Source organism: Oncorhynchus keta, chromosome 23, assembly GCF_023373465.1.
Source record: "Oncorhynchus keta strain PuntledgeMale-10-30-2019 chromosome 23, Oket_V2, whole genome shotgun sequence".
In the NCBI taxonomy this organism is placed as follows: domain Eukaryota; kingdom Metazoa; phylum Chordata; class Actinopteri; order Salmoniformes; family Salmonidae; genus Oncorhynchus; species Oncorhynchus keta.
In genome coordinates, this window is record NC_068443.1 from 34039682 (window position 1) to 34060420 (window position 20739).

The window sequence follows — 20739 nt, forward strand, 5'->3', positions numbered from 1 at the left end:
TTATGTAACACCTACACTGCCCTACAAAGCAAAAGAGTAGTAACTGTTCATAAAGTGAAACTGAGAAAAATGACTTCAAAGTTATTTTATTGTCCAGACAAATGAATTGTAGGCAGATCATGGGAGATATGGTTATCTCTTGTCTTACTATGAGGTAATTTTTTATTCATATTGGCCCTGACCTCTGACATGACCTTTGTCCCTGGACGGCAGTTACTGCCTTCTTGCTTGGTACACCCACTGGAATACATTTCCATGACGATTGTTTTTGACACAAACTTGTGTTAATATGTTCATTTGCATGCGGCTGTAAGTGTCATATAGTTTGACACTTGTATCAGCGAAGAACAATAACTAATACCAAGGTCAACCGTAGACACTGCAGCACAAAGCTCAGTGACATCATGGTAAAAGGCAGTAACTGACGTGTGATGGCAGTTACTGCCTTTTTCCTTGGTTTCACCTTAACTTAACACCTTAAACATGACCCCCCCCCCCCATTTTCTCCATACCACAACACAATGGAGGCGGGATATTTGTCCAAATGATAAAGCATGTATTCAATGTATGAAAAAAAGTAAATAATTTTTGGGGGGACCAAATGCTGTTCCTGCTCTTTTGCTTGGCAGGGCAGTACAGGTTGTTGCAGTTGCACGCCTTGAAGCTCCTCCCCTAACGGAACCAGCTACCACCAGCCAATCACATCAACACTACTGAAAATCTTAGTAGGCTAGCTACGCATTTAAAAGACAACATAAGGACGGTCTACTCATAGCCACAAATCCAGAGGCTACGCACTTAGCGATGGACGTTTGGATGATAAGCGCTCTGCCCTTCATCATTCTACTTGTTTGATATTGGAAAGGAGAACACGAGCGAGTCCTTTCTATTGATATATAATCTATTATAATTGGTTTACGTCTTGGAGGTTATTTTAGACTACAGTACATCATTTCCAAAGCCTGTCCTCGCATAGTGCAAAGATGCTACTTCCACTTACATTCATTCTGTTTTTCAATTTAAGTTGGGGTCTTCCAATTGGTATGTTTTTCCATTGCTTATTTTTTTCATTCCCATTGCCATGTACAATTTGTTCATTTTACGCACAACACAGCTACTAATAACAAACAGAATTAGATTTGTTGATGTGTTTTGTTGCAGACACGGTCATTCTGTTCCAGCGGTCGGGAGTGGTCGGCGAGATGGAGACCGTGGAGCAGGTCTTGGTCAACGGGGCACCTCCCTCCAGCGGCGGGAAATACGTCAGTGGCATTCTCCGTGCTGTATTGATGGGCAACTACGAGTCTTTTCAGCAGGCGTTCGAGATCGAAGAAAATGTCACCAACACCATGACAAGTAGGCCTAATGCATGCCTGAACCTTACTGCAACACACTAATAAGTACACAAACACACAGTTGCCACCGTAAAATGTGTTCTATATTTGATATTCTGTGGATATTCTTGATTAAAAAAAAATATGAACAAATATGAACTAACAAAAGAGGAATAGTCACATGCAAACAAGCATACATACAAACTATGTACATTGCCAGGAATCCTAAACAAACAAATCGTATTCATTAATAATACCACAAGTTTGAATTGCCTTTTTGTTTTTCATTTTAGTTCAAGTTAATTTATAAAGTGAAAAAAGTTAGGTTTTGAATTAGACCATTTGCATTTGTGAATATGACATTTACCTAGTATTATTAGCAGTTATATTCAATATACTACATATTTATCTATGTCAGAATTTCTGAAATAAATCATTATATCAAAACCATTAAATACCACAACCGGCCTATTTTTTTCTTAACAAATTTTTTATGTCAATTCCAAAAATTAGACTATAAATACAGGCAAAAAACAAATGCAAAATGGTCTCCTTCTCCATTCCACAGAAATTGCATTTAAAGTAAATATTCAGCTTGAATCTTCCCATAACATGTTTCACAGGATAAATACTATGTAACATTTTAAATGAAACATCCTTTACCTTGTTACAATATTTGTTAGCAATTTCCCCATTGTATATCACCATAGATATCTGACCAAAATAATCTTGCTGAGGGAATTGTAGTATCACAAACAATATTCCTAATCTGTTTATTACTACATTTATCTTTGATGTTAATATTGCCAATTAATATATTTATGTAAATCTATGTTACTTACATCAACCTCAGAGGAATTTAAAAGAAATACAACCCCCAATTTTACAGAGCTAGTACAACCACTATATAAAGTTTGGACTGCTTTAAAAAAAAGTAACCAAACCCCCCCCCAAAAAAACATATTGCTTTGAACATAAACTCATGTTCTACAGTGTCAAAAGCTTGATAAAAATCAACAAATATAAGAAAACTATCATCAATGATGAGGTCATTATAGTCAATCATATCTAAGATCAACCTGATGTTATTACTAATGTGTCGACCATGCATAAAACTACATTGTTCTTCATCAATTATATGATGCAAGCCTTGTTTCAACCTCTTAGCAAATACAAGGGCAAATCATTTCTCATTATTCAACAGGCTAATGGGTCTACCGTTGTCTATATAAAGACTATCCTTATTAGTTTTGGGAATCAAAGTAATTACACCTTGCTTTAACGAAGCCGGTAACTCCCCTTTTTCTATTGATTCTTGGAACATAGCCAGAATGAAAGGAATCAATTTATCATTGAATGCTTTAAACTATTTAAAAATAAATAAAAAGCTGATTAAACCATAATTTCCAGGGGACCTATTGTTCTTAAGACTGTATTTGGATTAAAAGCCTTAAATCAATTTCAGATAACTCATCACAAAAATCCCTGAAATCATGATCTAACATCTTCGCAATGTTTGGTATATTGTCTTAAGAAAAGATCCATATTGGAAGTTGCCAGTGCTGATGTATACCGATTCTGATAAAACTGGGCGAAACATGCTGAGTGATTTCTTTTGGATTTTCATTGGGAGTATTATTAATCATTAATTTACATATGGACGTCTTTTCGCCTGCCCTTCTTTCTAAATTAAAGAAATATTTTTTAACTTTCTCTCCCTATTCCATCCATTTTTGTCTTTATCTTACAAACACTCCCCGGGCCTTCTCCTCGTAGATACAGTCTAACTGCATTTGCAATGATGATAGCTCCAGTAATTCCTGATTAGGTAGTTAAGTTTTATTTTAGTATAATCCATTATTCCCTTTAAGATGTCATTCTTTCTCTCTCTTGGCACGAGCAATTTCTTTCCCCATTGAAATAGCCAAATGCCTTAAATCAAATTTCATTATCTCCCAGTAACTTCCAAATGTATTCATAACACAGGCACAATTCTAGTATTTATCAATAATTCCTGTTACTTCCTTCTTAAATACTTAATTCTCTAGTAAAGTCTTGTTCATTTCCCAGTAACTTTTACTGTTTTGTTGTTGACAAATCATGCATATTTATCTTTATTGAGATCCCTTTGTGGTCTGTTAGTCTCGATTGAACCATCGATTTTATCAACCTGTACAGCCATATCTTCAGATATCAGCCAGAAATCAATACAGGATTGTATAGATAAATATTTGGTACTCCATGTAAACATAATCTTATCTGGGTTTCTTATGTCTCCAAATATCTGGGACACCTAACCTTAGACATATATATTCCTTATCTCACAAACAGAATTGCTATCCTTAGGCCATCTATCTAGATTATCATGTAATACTTTATTAAAATCTCCACCCGAATGGAAATGTAAATAAAATAAATAAATACAAAATAAAATAGTTACTTGACTTGTTATTGGAAGCATAATTATTTACAACAATGAATTGAATGTGGTTGACATCTACCAATCGTATAATCCATCTCCCTGTATTATCTGCCTTATGACTCAATATATGACCCTTAAAGTTGCCTTTTAAAATATACGCAGGTTGTTCATCATTAAATAGTCATTTTCCTTTGCGCTTTTCCATGTCCTATCCCTCGTTGTCCTGGAGATGAATCTCATGAACACTGGTCGTGGTGGCTGATTGTTTTCCCTATCTCTCAGCCTACCTAGGCGGTGCACTACATCCAGAGAACCTGCAACATGTCGCTCTTCCTCTGGGTGGTGTTATTTTTTACCAAATCCACCTGCGCTCTCTTTGATTTTTAGCTGTGAGGCTGCGGACGAAGTTCTCCTGTAGCTTGCTCATTGATGGTTCACTTCTCAGCTTCTTTGGAAGTTGCTCCTTGGTTGGGGTATTCGGGTATGAATCACATTCGCCCCCTATTTTTTTACACTGCAAGCATATGAGTGAGTTTCAACAATGCCTCTCTTTTCTCCCTGGCAGTTTCAACATCCATTATCTCAGCAACAGTTTGGTCATGTCCTGATTCCACGCTACGAGCTATGAAGACGTTAGCAGGCTAACTGAACTACACACGCTGAAACTTTTCGATGGCTAGCTTGTTCGTTGGAAATCGTCAAATATAATTCAATGGTTTGATCAATTACAAAATATTCTGAAATTCTCGCGTCAATATTGAATCAACTAACTATGACAATTATATATTCTGAATCGAGGGAGGATGGACATATACACATCTTTTTTGTTGTTGTTGGGGTGTAAGAGCTATTGAAGATTGAAAGGAAGAAATATCTCAATTAAAAATAAATAGATCAACAGTGGATTTTTGTCCGTCCTCCCCTGACTCAGAATATGTCATTGTTATAGTCATGTAAGAGCGATTTGAAATCCTAAATCTATTTTTAAGTGTGGATTGTTCTCCATCCACCCCTGATTTTAAGAAAATACCATCTTCATAGTCATGGCTTGCTTGGTTCAATAGCTATTGACGAGGTTACTAAATATTCACTGAATATCCAGTATAAAACAAAATGTACCTCTGTACAGGTGCCTTGCTCAAGGGCACAATAGCAGTTACCTGAGATAGGGCAGGACAAATCTACCTCCTTGACTGACAAGGAATACAATCAGATATATATTCTGTATAAAGGATACATTCATCCTTAACCATTCCTTTTCCTTCAATGACCAGAAAATCCTACTTACCAGTACCTGCGTGTGCGTGAATGCAAACTGAATGGATTTCGAGTGGTGCATTCGACCGACCAGCTCCTTGTCAACGGGAATGACTTCCTGACTTTGGACCAATCCACAGACACCTGGACAGCTGAGGTACCACAGGCCCTCTCACTCAAACAGCTTTGGGACTGGGACACTGAGTTCACGAGGAGGGAGAAGATGCAACTCCATGAGATCTGTACCGAACTGATGAAGGAGCTCAGACAATCCGAGCCCACCACCAATAGAGGTAAGTGTACGGGAGGAGGCCTACTTGGTGCCACTGCTTTAGTGTACACTGAAAGAGCATTGTATAGATTAGAAAGCAAGTGTGTATGCATGCGTGCATCTGTTTTATGTACAGCGTGTGTGTATGTCAAGCTTGTGTTGGGTTTAATAAAAGGACACTGTCAGACTACACGCCACAAGATCAACAGAATGTTCCCATTCTTTGGTCACTTGTTTTAACTAGTTATGAAGTACAGTAGGTCATGCAGGTGAATCCAGTGAATTCCTGTTGTATGTTTCAACAGGAACGTCCCTGCTGACTGTCCTGGCTCCACTGTTTGCATGCCTGACCTTTGTTGTCATGGTTATTGCAAGCTTCCTCATCTCTAAACAACAAGGTGAGTGACATTATAAAGCATATTTTGTATGCACCAGTACTGTATGTCGAATACATTTTCCCCCTCTTGGATATTAAACTTCATCCTGTTCTAAACTCAGCAAAAAAAAGAAACGGCCCTTTTTCAGGACCCTTTCTTTTAAAGATAATTTGTAAACATCCAAATAACTTCACAGATCTTCATTGTAAACGGTTTAAACACTGTTTCCCATGCTTGTTCAATGAACCATAAACAATTAATGAACATTCACCTGTGGAACGGTCGTTAAGACACTAACAGCTTACAGACGGTAGGCAATTAAGGTCACAGTTATGAAAACTTAGGACACTATAGAGGCCTTTCTACTTACTCTGAAAAACACCAAAATAAAGATGCCCAGGGCCCCTGCCAATCTGCGTGAATGTGCTTTAGGCATGCTGCAAAGAGGCATGAGGACTGCAGATGTGACCAGGGCAATAAATTGCAATGTCCGTACTGTGAGACGCCTAAGACAGCGCTACAGGGAGGCAGAACGGACAGCTGATCGTCCTCGCAGTGGCAGACCATGTGTAACAACACCTGCACAGGATCGGTACATCCGAACATCACACCTGCGGGACAGGTACAGGATGGCATCAACAACTGCCCGAGTTACTCCAGGAATGCACAATCCCTCAGACTGTCTGCAATAGGCTGAGAGAGGCTGGACTGAGGGCTTGTAGGCCTGTTGTAAGGCAGATCCTCACCAGACATCACCGGCAACAATGTTGCCTACTATGGGCACAAACCTACCGTAGCTGGACCAGACAGGACTAGCAAAAAGTGCTCTTCACTGACGAGTCACAGTTTTGTCTCACCAGGGGTGATTGTCGGATTCGTGTTTATCGTCGAAGGAATGAGCGTTACACCGAGGCCTGTACTCTGGAGCGGGATCGATTTGGTGGAGGGTCCGTCTTGGTCTGGGGCGGTGTGTCACAGCGTCATCGGACTGAGCTTGTTGTCATTGCAGGCAATCAACGCTGTGCGTTACAGGGAAGACATCCTCCTCCCTCATGTGGTACCCTTCCTGCAGGCTTACCCTGACAGGACCCTCCAGCATGACAATGCCACCAGCCATACTGCTCGTTCTGTGCATGATTTCCTGCAAGACAGGAATGTCAGTGTTCTGCCATGGCCAGCAAAGAGCCCGGATCTCAATCCCATTGCGCATGTCTGGGACCTGTTGGATTGACGGGTGAGGGCTAGGGCCATTCCCCCCAGAAATGTTAGGGAACTTGCAGGTGCCTTGGTGGAAGAGTGGGGTAACATCTCACAGGAACTGGCAAATCTGGTGCAGTCCATGAGGAGGAGATGCACGGCAGTACTTAATGCAGCTGGTGGCCACACCAGATACTGACTGTTACTTTTGATTTGGACCCTCTACCTTTTTTCAGGGACACGTTATTCCATTTATGTTAGTCACATGTCTGTGGAACTTGTTCAGTTTATGTCTCAGTAAATATTTGTATGGCCATATGTTAAGTTTGCTGAAAATAAACGCAGTTGACAGTGAGGGGACGTTTATTTTTTTGCTGAGTTTATGTCATACTGGTGGTTCTCTTGCTGCCCAGTCTGGGATATTTACTGAATGTCTTTCATGATCTCTATTTAAATGACACATTTAAATCAGTGTGTCAGCTATGTAGAACATTTACTGCATGCAATGACATCTTTAGAAGCTCTATATACAATTCTATATTTTCCTTTTGCGTCTTGATTTCTAATATATGCCATTTCTAATGTTATTGTGTAATTCTGAACGTTATATTCCCAATGACCATATGTAGCTAGTCTACAACAGAGCCAACAGAATGTTTTGTTTCTCTTTCTTCAGATCCCAGAGTTTCCAGACACTCTGGAGGTAAAATATTTTTACTTCCATCTCATTGTCCCCCATCGGTTTCTTGGTTAACAGGAGTATAGAACATTCAATATTAACAGATGGTTCAGTATGTTGACTGGGAACTGCTGTCTCCTAAACCACACCTTGTAAACAGGACTGGGCACATTGTCCTTATCTTCTGATGCTACTGGCTTTCTGTGTGCTTCTCTCAGTGGTGTGTATGTTTGTCTTTCACATGTAGTTCCCTTTTTGTCAAATGTGTGACTCCTAGGGCCAAGGGTAGTATTCAGGATCACAGGGTTTGGTGTCAATGCTTATGTTGCCTGTGATTTATATAGATTCCATGCTTCCTGGACATTCCTACATTTAGAAAGCTGCTGTTCAAACATGTTGAACAACATTGTGAACAGTTGTTTTGGTAAATACTGATTGTGTCCCAGTTGTAGGTCTGTCACTTGTGCCTTTAACACGAGTGATGTATATTTGCATGTACTCTATGTACATTGCACAACAGACTTAGTCTGATTGACACAAAACTCTAAGTCCTCCTGACTTCCAAGATGGCGTAGCAGTCAGACGTCTTTGTCTTGTCTCGTCCCATGTGTATATATATTTTTCTTCATGTTCTTTTTAATATTTTTCCTAAACCTCAACTTCAAAATACTCTCGTGAGGCACCCAATGTGGTGTGGATCTGTTTTTTGCCTCCCCTAAAGTATTTCTATTTACTCCCAAACTGGAATACCTCAACTGAAGCTAGCTAGCTAACTAGCTACCAGCTATCAGTCAGCTAACCACTGCTAGCGGTCATCAGCTAACCTTTAGCTCAGAAAGCTCTCGCCAGTTCGTACTACGCGTTTCAAACCAGAGCATATCAGACCTATTTTTCTCTCCATATCCCTGAATTCCTACCATAAACTCTGAACCTTTTCATCTGGATCATTACAGCTAGCTAACCGCAACCCGGTTTTACTACTCCTGGCTAATGTTTCCGTCCTGGAGCTAGCACCAACTAGCCTGGGGCTAGCCCATGCTAGACCCATCTCCCGGCTCACTCCTGGGCTACAATATCCGGACTCCTTCTACTGCCGGTACGGGGCACCGAACCCCACCTATCCTCAACGATTGGAATACCGACATAATCTGCCCGAGGATTTCAACTGGCTCCTCAGGCGCGATGTCCGCTGAAGGACCATTCTGCTAGGCCTGCTAGCTACCTAGAGCTACTTGGAACCCCCTGTCTGCTAACTGCTTGCTTGCTAACCTGGTCTGATAACTGATAGCTTGTTTAGCCCCGGCCTACTAACTGTTAGCGTGTTAGCATCGGCATGCTAACTGTCTGAGTCGCCGTGTCCCCAGTCAGCCCAACCACTCATTGGACCCATATGTTCACTTGGCTACGCATGCCTCTCTCTAATATCAATATGCCTCGTTCATTACTGTCCTGGTTAGTGATTACTGTCTTATTTCACTGTAGAGCCTCTAGCCCTGCTCAATATGCCTTAACCAACCATGTTGTTCCACCTCCTACATATGCGATGACATCACCTGGTTTAACCTGTAGTGAGGCCCAGCCCGTGAACGGGACCGTTATCATCATCTGGCACTAATTAGCATAACGCAACGGACATAAATCTTCCTAGAAAATCTTCCTATTCATGAAAATCACAAGTGAAATATATTGGAACACAGCTTAGCCTTTTGTTAATCACCCTGTCATCTCAGATTTTCAAAATATGCTTTACAGCCAACGCTTGACAAGCATTTGTAAGTTTATCATAGCCTAGCATAGCATTATGCCTTGCTAGCAGCAGGCAAACTTGTCACGGAAATCAGAAAAGCAATCAAATTAAATCGTTTACCTTTGATGAACTTCGGATGTTTTCACTCACAAGATTCCCAGGTAGATAGCCAAAGTTCATTTTTCCCAAAATATTATTTTTGAAGGCTAAATTGCGCCGTTTGGCTGAGAAATTGACCGGAAATTGCGGTCACCACAACGCCGAAAAATAGTCCATATTAGCTCCATAATATCGACAGAAACATGGCAAACGTTTAGAATCCATCTTCAAGTTGTTTTTCTCATATCTATTCGATAATATATCCGTCGGGACAATTCCTTTTTCTCTAGGACCGATTGGAGTAATGGCTACCTCTGCACTTTACGTGAGAATCAATCTCGGAGCCACCATGTGACCACTTACGCAATGTGCCCCCATATACGGCTATTCTTCAACAGAAATGCGTAAAACTATGTCACAATGCTGTAGACACCTTGGGGAATACGTAGAAAGCGTAAGGTCGTTGATGGTAAATTCACAGCCATATAGGGAGTCATTGGAACGCAGCGCTTTCAAAACCTGGGACACTTCCGGATTGGATTTTTCTCAGGCTTTCGCCTGCAACATCAGTTCTGTTATACTCACAGACAATATCTTTACAGTTTTGGAAACGTTAGTGTTTTCTATCCAAAGCTGTCAATTATATGCATATTCTAGCATCTTTTCCTGACAAAATATCCCGTTTAAAACGGCCTAGCTTCACTCCCACTCCCCAGGTGCTCTCATTTGTTGACTTCTGTAACCGTAAAAGCTTTGGTTTCATGCATGTTAACATTAGAAGCCTACTCCCTAAGTTTATTTTACTCACTGCTTTAGCACACTCTGCCAACCCGGATGTCTTAGCCGTGTCTGAATCCTGGCTTAGGAAAACCACCAAAAACCCTGAAATCTCCATTGCGAACTATAACATTTTCCGCCACGATAGAACTGCCAAAGGGTGCTGTGTTGCAATCTACTGCAAAGATAGCCTGCAGAGTTCTGTATTACTATCCAAGTCTGTACCCAAACAATTCAAGCTTCTACTTCTAAAAATTCACCTTTCCAAAAAACAAGTCTCTCACTGTTGCCGCTTGCTATAGACCCCCCTGTGCCCCGAGCTGTGCCCTCGATACTCTTTGTGAATTGATTGCCCCACATCTATCTTCTGAGCTCGTGCTACTAGGTGACCTAAACTGGGACATGCTTAACACCTCGGCCATCCAACAATCCAAGCTTTGATGCCTTCAATCTCACAAAAATTATCAATGATCCTACCAGGTACAACTCCAAATCCGTAAACACGGGCACCCTCATAGATGTCATCCTAACTAACTCTCACTCCAAATACACCTCTGCTGTTTTCAATCAAGATCTCAGCGATCACTGCCTCATTGCCTGCATCCGTAATGGGTCTGCGGTCAAACGTCCATCCCTCATCACTGTCAAATGCTCCCTAAAACACTTCAGCAAGCAGGCCTTTCTAATGAACCTGGCCTGGATATCCTGAAATGACATTGACCTCATCCTGTCAGTAGATGATGCCTAGCTATTCTTTAAAAGTGCCTTCCTCACCATCTTAAATAAGCATGCCCCATTCAAAAAAATTTAGAACTGGGAATAGATATAGTCCTTGGTTCACTCCAGACCTGTCTGCCCTTGACCAGCACAAAAACATCCTGTGAAGTTCTGCATTAGCGTCAAATAGCCCCTGTGATATGCAACTTTTCAGGGAAGTTAGGAACAAATATACACAGGCAGTCAGAAATTTGCATCCTGTAGTACTAACTCAAAGTTATGGGACACTGTAAAGTCCATGGAGAATAAGAGCACCTCCTCCCAGCTGCCTACTGCTCTGAGGCTAGGAAACACTGTTACCACCGATAAATCCACTATAATTGAGAATTTCAATAATTATTTCTCTATGGCTGGCCATGCTTTCCACCTGGCTACCCCTACCCCGGTCAACTGCCCCGCACCCTCCACAGCAATCCTCCAAAGCCCCCACCATTTCTCCTTCACCCAAATCCAGATAACTGATGTTCTGAAAGAGCTGCAAAATCTGGACCCCTACAAATCAGCCAGGCTAGACAATCTGGACTCTCTCTTTCTAATATTATCTGCCGAAATTGTTGCAACCCCTGTTACTAGCCTGTTCAATCTCTTTTGTATCGTCTTAGATTCCCAAAGATTGGAATGCTGCCGCGGTCATCCCCCTCTTCAAAAGGCTTGACACTCTAGACCCTAACTGCTACAGACCTATATCTATCCTACCCTGTCTTTCTAAGGTCTTCGAAAGCCAAGTTAACAAACAGATTACCGACCATTTCGAATCCCACCGTACCTTCTCCGCTATGCAATCTGTTTTCAGAGCTGATCATGGGTGCACCTCAGCCACGCTCAAGGTTCTAAACGACATCATAACCGCCATCGATAAGAGACATTACTGTGCAGCCGTATTCATCGACCTGGCCAAGGCTTTCGACTCTGTCAATCACCACATTCTTATTGGCAGACGCGAAAGCCTTGGTTTCTCAAGTGATTGCCTCGCCTGGTTTACCGACTACTTCTCAGACAGAGTTCAGTGTGTCAAATCGGAGAGCCTGTTGTCCAGACCTCTGGCAGTCTCTATGGGGGTGCCACAGTGTTCAATCCTTGGGCCGACTCTCTTCTCTGTATACATCAATGATGTTGCTCTTGCTGCTGGTGATTCTCTGATACACCTCTACAAAGACGACAGCATTCTGTATACTTCTGGCCCCTCTTTGGACACTGTGTTAACGAACCTCCAGACAAGCTTCAATGCCATACAACTCTCCTTTCGTGGCCTCCAACTGCTCTTAAATGCAAGTAAAACTAAATGCATGCAATTCAACCGATCACTGCTCGCCCGTCCAGCATCACTACTCTGGACGGCTCTGACTTAGAATACGTGGACAACTACAAATACCTAGGTGTCTGGTTAAACTGTAAACTCTCCTTCCAGACTCACATTAAGCATCTCCAATCCAAAATTAAATCTAAAATCGGCTTCCTATATTGCAACAAAGCATCCTTCACTCATGCTGCCAAACACCCTCGTAAAACTGACCATCCTACCGATCCTCGACTTCGGTGATGCCATCTATAAAATAGCCTCCAACACTCTGCTCAACGAACTGGATGCAGTGTATCACAGTGCCATCCGTTTTGTCACCAAAGCCCCATACAATACCCACCATTGCGACCTGTATGCTCTCGTTGGTTGGCCCTCGCTTCATATCCGTACCCAAACCCACTGGCTCCAGGTCATTTATAAGTCTTTGCTAAGTAAAGCCCCACCTTATCTCAGCTCACTGGTCACCATAGCAGCACCCACTCGTAGCACGCGCTCCAGCAGGTATATCTCACTGGTCACCCCCAAAGCCAATTCCTCCTTTGGTCGTCTTTCCTTCCAGTTCTCTGCTGCCAATGACTGGAACGAACTGCAAAAATCTCTGAAGCTGGAGACTCATATCTCCCTCACTAACTTTAAGCGCCAGCTGTCAGAGCAGCTCACAGATCACCTGTACATAGCCCATCTGTAAACAGCCTATCTATCGACCTACCTCAATCCCCATACTGTATTTATTTATCTTGCTCCTTTGCACCCCAGTATCTCTACTTGCACATTCATCTTCTGCACATCTACCATTCCAGTGTTTTATTGCTATATTGTAATTACTTTGCCACTATGGCCTATTTATTGCCTTAACTCACCTCATTTGCACTCGCTGTATATAGACTTTTTGTTCTACTGTATTATTGGCCATGTTTTGTTGTATGTGTCGAATTGCTATGCTTTATTTTGGCCAGATCGCAGTTGCAAATGAGAATGTGTTCTCAACTAGCCTACCTGTGTCACATTCTGACCTTAGTTCCTTTGTTTTGTCTTTTGTTTTTACGGTGTTTGGTGTAGTGTCTGCTGAGGTAAACATCAGGAGTTAGCTGTGTGTGTGTATGTTTCAGGTGTGTTTTACATCTTCCTAAATTGTTTTCTTTTTCCTCCCTGCAGGTGTACTTGGCTCCATTGTCCACTACTATCAGAATGTCACAGAAACACAATCAGGAAAAGACTACCAGGCCCTCTAAAACTCAACCCACCTCCGCTCATCCACCTCGTTGACTGCTCTGTGAAGGGAGTAGTACACAGCGTTGTACGAGATCTTCAGTTTCTTGGCAATTTCTCACATGGAATAGCCTTCATTTCTCAGAACAAGAATAAAGTGAAAAGTTTCAGAAGAAAGGTCTTTGTTTCTGGCCATTTTGAGCCTGTAATTGAATTTAAAATGCTGACGCTCCAGATACTCAATCAGTCTAAAGAAGGCCAGTTCTATTGCATCTTTAATAAGCACAACCGTTTTCAGCTGTGCTAACATAATTGCAAAAGGGTTTTCTAATGATAAATTAGCCTTTTAAAATGATGAACTTTGATTAGCTAACACAACGTGCCACTGGAACACAGGAGTGATGGTTGCTGATAATGGTCCTCTGCGCCTATGCAGATATTCCATTAAAGAATAATCAATTTCCAGCTCCAATAGTAATTTACGACATTAAGAATGTCTACACTGCATTTCTGATCAATTTGATGTTATTTTAAGGGACAAAAGAAAAAGCAAATTTATAAAAACCAAGGATATTTCTTAAGTGGCCCCAAACTTTTGTACCCTTGTCCGTCCAACTCTCTGGTCCCCCTTTCTCCCTGGGCCTTCTTCCAACAGTCCCCATTCCTATAGACCCAGGAGGATTGTAGCCCACCAAATATTTATAATATGAAAGGAACTGTGACATTCCAATTTGTATAACTTACTGTTGTGTGTGTGACTTGAACTCTTGAAGTAGTTCCTAGTTAACCACAAGAAAATAATATGACAGTTTTATGCACTTTATAATTGTGTATTTCCTCACCTTTGTATTTCCTCACTTATCTACCGGTGCCTATGCCTTTCAGGCTTTGCTTTTCAGCCTATGTCAAAACAGACAGAGTAACATTCTGTGTGTTCACGCTCGATAGCTCAAAACTACTGTAACTGGGTCTCCCGGGTGGCGCAGTGGTTAAGGGCGCTGTACTGCAGCGCCAGCTGTGCCACCAGAGACTTTGGGTTCGCGCCCAGGCTCTGTCGTAACTGGGGTGACGCACAATTGGCCTAGCGTCGTCTGGGTTAGGGAGGGTTTGGCCGGTAGGGAAATCCTTGTCTCATAGCCCACCAGCGTCTCCTGTGGCGGGCTAGCCAGGTGCACAGTGTTTCCTCCGACACATTGGTGCGGCTGGCTTCCGGGTTGGATGGCGCTGTGTTAAGAAGCAGTGCGGCTTGGTTGGGTTGTGTATCGGAGGACGCATTACTTTCAACCTTCGTTGAGCCCGTACGGGAGTTGTAGCGATGAGACAAGATAGTACCTATTAAACAATTGGATACCAGGAATTTGGGGAGAAAAAGGGGTAAAATTCAAAAAACACAGAGCTGTCGGTTGCATTTAGTCAACAGCTATTTACCTTGTTAAAAAAAAAAACGATGTGAAAAGTTTTCAATTTGGTCCATCTGTTTTGAATAAATGTTATTTTGATCCAGTTACACATTCTGGGTGCAATACGGTAAAATAAATGTGTACAGTGACGAAATGTGTTCACTTTGTGCACTTTTGTGTATATAAAGCTACTGTATTATGATTTGAGGGGACAGAATTGTATGAATGATTTTTATCACTTGTTTATTTATCACTTTACTTTGTATGTTTGTCACTTTATTAAAGCTATTTAAATGCAACTTTTGTATTGCAGTATCTTTAAATGGAAAATTGACCTGGATGCCAAATATATGGATAGTACACCCCGATCAACTCAAAAGAACAAGAATTGCGACAAGCTCAGGAGGCTAGGTATTGGGGTAAGCCTATTTGAAATGCTGAGGTATCATTATTACTTGGCTAGAGGCATTCTACATAGCATCCCATTAATACCTTTTCTGATATAGAATGGATTTTAAAACATCCTTTTTTGTAACAGTGGAAGAGATCGCCAGGGCCTTAATGTTTGCATTGTTCCTCAGTCATGTCAGCAAGCTTTGTAGGTTGGCTTGCTTTGTGAAAATTGTGCAACTTCAATGGGTGAGATGGGGAAGGGTGAACTAGATGGTAACTTTACAAGTAAAGTTGCAGGGCTTGCTAAAGCTCTTAAATATTTTTTTTTTGTTGTAATGAAAAGTTTTTAAAAGTTGCACTATTGATTATTCCAATTATGAAATTCTTTTAAATTCCCATCGACAGTCAGAAGTTGTGGTCAGTTATGTGGTTCAATAGTTGTGTGGATATGGTCAAAAGTTTGTTTGGTCAGAAATTGTGTTTGTGGTCCCTAGATATCAGAAGTTGTGTGGTTGTGCTCAATAGTTGTGTGGTTGTGGTTAATAGATGTGGTAAGCAGTTGTGTGGTTGCGCTTAGAAGTTGTGTGGTTGTGGTCACTAGATGTGGTAAGAAGTTGTGTGGTTGCGGTTAGAAGTTATGTGGTTCTGTAGTTGTGGTCAATAGTTAAATGTGTGATCAGAAGTTGTGTGGTTGTGGAATGTAATTGGGTGGTTGTGGTCACTAGATATGGTAAGCAGTTGTGTGGTTGTGGTATGTAATTGTATGGTTGTGGATACTAGATGTGGTCAGAAGTTGTGAGGTTGAGGTCAAAAGTTGTGTGGTTGTAGTCACTTCTCTCTCATCATTTTGGCCCACGTGTCCTAGCAACGGTTCCGTTATGGAATCTCAATAACAACACAGAGCTGTTAGAAACGAGCAGGCGATGAGTTACTAAAATTGCTCTACCAAGAGATTAGTACACACGATTTCTAACCCGTTTTTAGGATTTGACAAGCAGAGAAGTGTAGGAAGATTTCATTCCAAAATATTTTTGTCTAATTGTTGGGTTAGTGGTAAAAACGGTAGTTGTCTGGAAAATAATAAATCTGCTAGCTTCTGACATAAATAACAGCAGCTAGAAAGAGACAGGCGATGGGTTACTAAAACGGCTCTAGTTACACATTGGCACGCATGACTCCGAATCCGAAACGGAGAAGTAAATGAAGATTTCATACCTTAGAAAATGTTAGTTGGAAGTGATGATGACACAATGGGGAGCCTTAGAATAGTGAGAAATAACATGTTAGCGTATTTGGGGAAAAAAATGCCGAAAAGTTTAATAACGTAAAAAGTATAACATATATCAAAACGTTGTATACTCGAGCGAGACCATTCTGCACGTTTTGACATTTGAACGGTGTTTCTAGCTTAAACGGTGTAGGATGAGTAGAGTGTGGAAGAAGAAGTATGTCGAATATCGAAGCTGGGGCTCTTGCTGCGCAATCCCCTCAATAATATTCAGAGAGAGCACTATCCAATTATGTATATAACCCTGGATTGCTAATGTTATGTATTGGTCAATGACAGGCTTTGAAGAGACCACTCAGCCATAATCGCGTTCAGAAGGAATGAATGGAATTCTACAGTACTTCATTTAAATGTTCATGGGACAAAATTATATGCATTTAAGTATGTTTTTGATGTAGTGGGGAAAGTAAACATGAGTACTTTCAAATGTGTATGTAATAGAATAAACGTGGACATTAACAAATGTAGACAAAAATAAATGCATTTCTAAAGCTCCCACAACATTACATTGGTGGGCGAGTGCCAAGATGGAGGCGCGAAGACTTCAAAACAGCTAGACATCTAGTGTATATTTAAATGATTGGAGATGGGCTCTTTCCTTGTGCTGACGTGGAACCAATAAATACTAACTGCCAGTCTCGACGGAATTTTTAAAATGATTGCACAGGAATGAAAGCGTCAAACGAAAAGAAAAACAAAGGCCATATTTGTTAGAATTTTTATTTATTTTTATAAAAGCGTGTTTTATTAATAGTTGTTAAAATACTAGCGAATCAGTCACAGAGTAGGGCTGTGTTACTATTTTCTGTTTGAGAGCTGGCATTTTGGTTATTTCGTCATTGATTCCACCCGGACTGTTTTACTGGCTGTACAGTTCCATTCTACCGAACGGAACCCCCAGTAGCAGAAGCAACTTCTCATGTTACTTTACGCATCTCTTATACCCTTGCATTTGTATTAATTTAACCCCAAATTAAGAGTTTGTGTTCAAGATGGGAGTGCCGAAATTCTACCGATGGATTTCTGAAAGATACCCTTGCCTGAGTGAAGTTGTCAAGGAACATCAGGTATGATATCCGTAGCGTACTTTTTTGCTACCTAGTAAGCGAATATTACTGTTGCAGGTAACTAGTCAAGCTATCAAGCTAAATATAGCAGGCCCATAACAGTTTCACCTTCACGTATCGATGTTTCCACTCTGCCCTTACGCGCTACTCATAGCTATGATTTATTATTAACAAACCAACGTGTTGTAGTTACAATTACACCTGCAGTTAGCTAACTGACGGTACATTAATATTTACCAACTCATTTAGCTACGTGTTTGACTCAATTTACCTTCTAGGTAGCTAATTAGTTAGCTAGTTTGCGTGCTACTACTACTTGCTATCAGATCCAGTTAGATGTCATAACAAATAGCCTAGTGAATAAGGCAGGCCTATATTAGTTTAGCTGAGGTACGCTCAATTCTGTTCTCTTTATCGAGGCGGAGTTGATTTTATGCTTTGTTTGGTTTGTCAAGTAAATAGAACGTTATTCTGAATAACAAATACTGTAGTCGTCGACCAGATGTAACAGTTTTACTACCGAGATCACCAGTGCCAGATTGGCCCACATTTGTTGTCAGGTGTGCAAGATGCATTAGTGGAATATTGACCAAGAGTCCATATCTGTTTCCACTCAATCCCACTAGATCTTTTTTATTTTTTTTATCCTCAACTCATAAATACACTCCCTCCATTATTAAAGTATTGATGCTATTGCCTTCTTATATGGATAGTAGACAGAGCAGTCAGCCCATCTGTCTGACACACCCCTTTACCTCTCTCTTAAAGATCCCAGAGTTTGACAACCTTTACCTGGATATGAATGGCATCATCCACCAGTGCTCCCACCCCAACGATGAGGACGTCCACTTCCGTATCTCGGAGGAGAAGATCTTTGCGGACATCTTCCACTACCTGGAGGTGCTGTTCAGGATCATCAAGCCCAGGAAGGTGTTCTTCATGGCCGTGGACGGAGTGGCTCCCCGGGCCAAGATGAACCAGCAGAGAGGCAGGAGATTCCGGTAAAGATCATGATAACAACTGCCTTTGTACTTTATGTGCTGTGTCTGTGACCGAGTGGCATAGCGATGGATCACGCAATGTCATAACTCAATCAACCAATCAGTCACTTACATGTTTCTTGTGAAGGTCGGCCAAAGAAGCAGAGGACAAGATAAAGAAAGCCCTTGAGAAAGGAGAGGTCCTACCCTCTGAGGCCCGCTTTGACTCCAACTGCATCACACCTGGTATGTAGTCTCCTACACGATCCATCATTTCTCCACCAATCTGTCCACTCCTACCTCTCATCCAATTCCTAGGGCTTCAGGTTGTCCTTCCTGTTTTAGTCTGTTCTTCAGTTTTGTGCCTACTGAATACGATCCATCATGTCTCTCCTGTAGGGACGGACTTCATGGCCAGGCTGCAGGAGCAGCTCAAGTATTTTGTCAACAGCAAACTATCCACAGATAATGCCTGGAAAGGAGTTAACGTCTACCTTTCCGGACATGAGGTGAGGACGGGCACACGGTGTGTGTGTCAGTGTGCACATTTTGTTTGATTAGATGTCATATGTGAATGAGTGACATTGACTGTACATGTGTTGTAACTGTCTGTGACTGTGACCCTCTGTTTCCCTCCCAGACTCCAGGAGAAGGAGAACACAAGATCATGGAGTTTATCCGCAGGGAAAACTCAGAGCCAGGCCACGACCCAAACACACGCCACTGTCTCTATGGCCTGGATGCTGACCTGGTGGGTGGCCCACGGGTTTGGGAGATACGGCATCAATGTGTGTCGGGAAGTGTGTGTGTGACATTAGGGAGATGTGTATATGGTGGCACATGTGTATATGGTGGCACATGTGTATATGGTGGCACATGTGTATATGGTGGCACATGTGTATATGGTGGCACATGTGAATGTATATGTATGTCTGTAATCCAGTGGTGTCCAACATATGGCTAGCAAATCAGATCTGGCCCGCAAGCGTGGTCCAATCCGGCCTGCAGATGGGTTGAGTTAAAAAAAATATATATATATATTTTTATATTTTGGGGAGGGGGATGAACTTAATATACTTTAAGTGACTAAGATCAGATCGAAATTGTATAGAAATGAAGACCAAATTGAATTCAGTATGCGGCCACTGGGGCAAAATGAGTTTGACACCCTTTGCTGTAATCAGTCAATTACCGTGACAGAATTCTACTGTTGTTTCATTCGTATTAATGAAGGTGTGTTGTATTAACTACAGTCTCTTTCTCTACTACAGATGATGTTAGGTCTGACCAGCCACGAGCCACACTTCTCCCTACTCAGAGAAGAGGTCCGCTTTGGAGGGAAGAAAAACCAGAAGAGGTGTGTCTGGTGTGTGTGTGTCTGGTGTGTGTGTGTCTGGTGTGTGTGTGTCTGGTGTGTGTGTGTCTGTGTCTGGTGTGTGTGTGAGACAGAGTTATATGTATGTATTCCCCTCCTGCAGAATAACAGCTCCAGAGGAGACAACCTTCCATCTACTGCACCTGTCACTATTTAGGGAGTACATAGACTACGAGTTCTCTGAAGTTAAGGTAAGACAAACGCATACTCCCACAGAATCAAATTCTGCTTCAGTGTGACAAATACAATAGATGCATATCTACTTGCTTACTGATAAGTGACTAACACACAGTATCAATTCTCTATGAATGGTTTGAATAACAATGTCATATGATTGGTTGGTCCTCACAGTAAGATGTCTGATGATTGGTTGTTTAACAGAACAAGATCTCGTTTGAGTACGACCTGGAGCGAATCATCGACGACTGGATCCTAATGGGCTTCCTGGTGGGGAATGACTTCATCCCTCACCTTCCTCATCTTCACATCAACCAAGACGCCCTGCCTCTCCTTTACCGCACCTACATCAGTGTGCTGCCAACGCTGGGAGGTGAGAACACTCACACACCGTACTCGGACAACACACAATCCACACATACATTTTTTTTGTGTACCGGCTGGAGAAATTGATTCGCTTCTTTATATTTGACCCATGCAGGGTACTTGAATGAGAATGGCCACCTGAACCTGGGCAACTTTGAGAAGTACCTGGAGAAACTGTCCGAGGTGGGAGAGACCAGTAAACATCCACAAATCAGTGGAATTATTTAATTACAATGCATTTCTGATT

General features: G+C 41.6%; 2 protein-coding genes across 7 annotated transcripts in view; both read left to right on the top strand.

The window, feature by feature from the left end:
- Positions 1 to 736: 736 nt before the first annotated feature.
- On the top strand, positions 737 to 15145 carry LOC118402198 (uncharacterized). 3 transcript variants are annotated; one of them, XM_035800213.2, is made up of 6 exons: positions 737 to 1041; positions 1162 to 1356; positions 5154 to 5306; positions 5590 to 5682; positions 7535 to 7561; positions 13393 to 15145. In XM_035800213.2, exons 1-6 carry the CDS (start codon positions 984 to 986, stop codon positions 13467 to 13469), a joined length of 603 nt encoding a protein of 200 aa, XP_035656106.1. In that variant the 5' UTR covers positions 737 to 983; the 3' UTR covers positions 13470 to 15145. The 3 variants fall into 3 exon arrangements, with proteins under 3 accessions (XP_035656106.1, XP_052333022.1, XP_035656105.1); XM_035800212.2 differs by having other exon boundaries at positions 740 to 1041; positions 5031 to 5306; XM_052477062.1 differs by lacking the exon at positions 7535 to 7561 and having other exon boundaries at positions 738 to 1041; positions 5031 to 5306.
- Positions 15146 to 17143: 1998 nt separating this feature from the next.
- LOC118402197 (5'-3' exoribonuclease 1-like) overlaps positions 17144 to 20739 on the top strand; it is a 28176-nt gene continuing 24580 nt past the window's right edge. For 2 of the 4 annotated variants that reach the window (XM_035800208.2, XM_035800209.2), the window contains exons 1-9: positions 17146 to 17594; positions 18363 to 18595; positions 18723 to 18820; positions 18974 to 19083; positions 19215 to 19325; positions 19846 to 19931; positions 20053 to 20140; positions 20331 to 20499; positions 20608 to 20675. In XM_035800208.2, the coding sequence (XP_035656101.1) occupies positions 17520 to 17594; positions 18363 to 18595; positions 18723 to 18820; positions 18974 to 19083; positions 19215 to 19325; positions 19846 to 19931; positions 20053 to 20140; positions 20331 to 20499; positions 20608 to 20675 (1038 nt within the window). In that variant the 5' untranslated portion in view covers positions 17146 to 17519. Of the gene's footprint in view, positions 17595 to 18362; positions 18596 to 18722; positions 18821 to 18973; positions 19084 to 19214; positions 19326 to 19845; positions 19932 to 20052; positions 20141 to 20330; positions 20500 to 20607; positions 20676 to 20739 lie in introns of all 4 variants that reach the window. The other 2 variants (XM_035800210.2, XM_035800211.2) reach the window with 2 other exon arrangements.

Coding starts and splice junctions, on each gene's coding strand:
- LOC118402198 (XM_035800212.2), top strand. CDS start 984: ATGCTACTTCCACTTACATTCATTCTGTTTTTCAATTTAAGTTGGGGT. Junction 1,042..1,161: donor AAGTTGGGGTCTTCCAATTG/GTATGTTTTTCC, acceptor GTTTTGTTGCAG/ACACGGTCATTCTGTTCCAG. Junction 5,307..5,589: donor CGAGCCCACCACCAATAGAG/GTAAGTGTACGG, acceptor ATGTTTCAACAG/GAACGTCCCTGCTGACTGTC.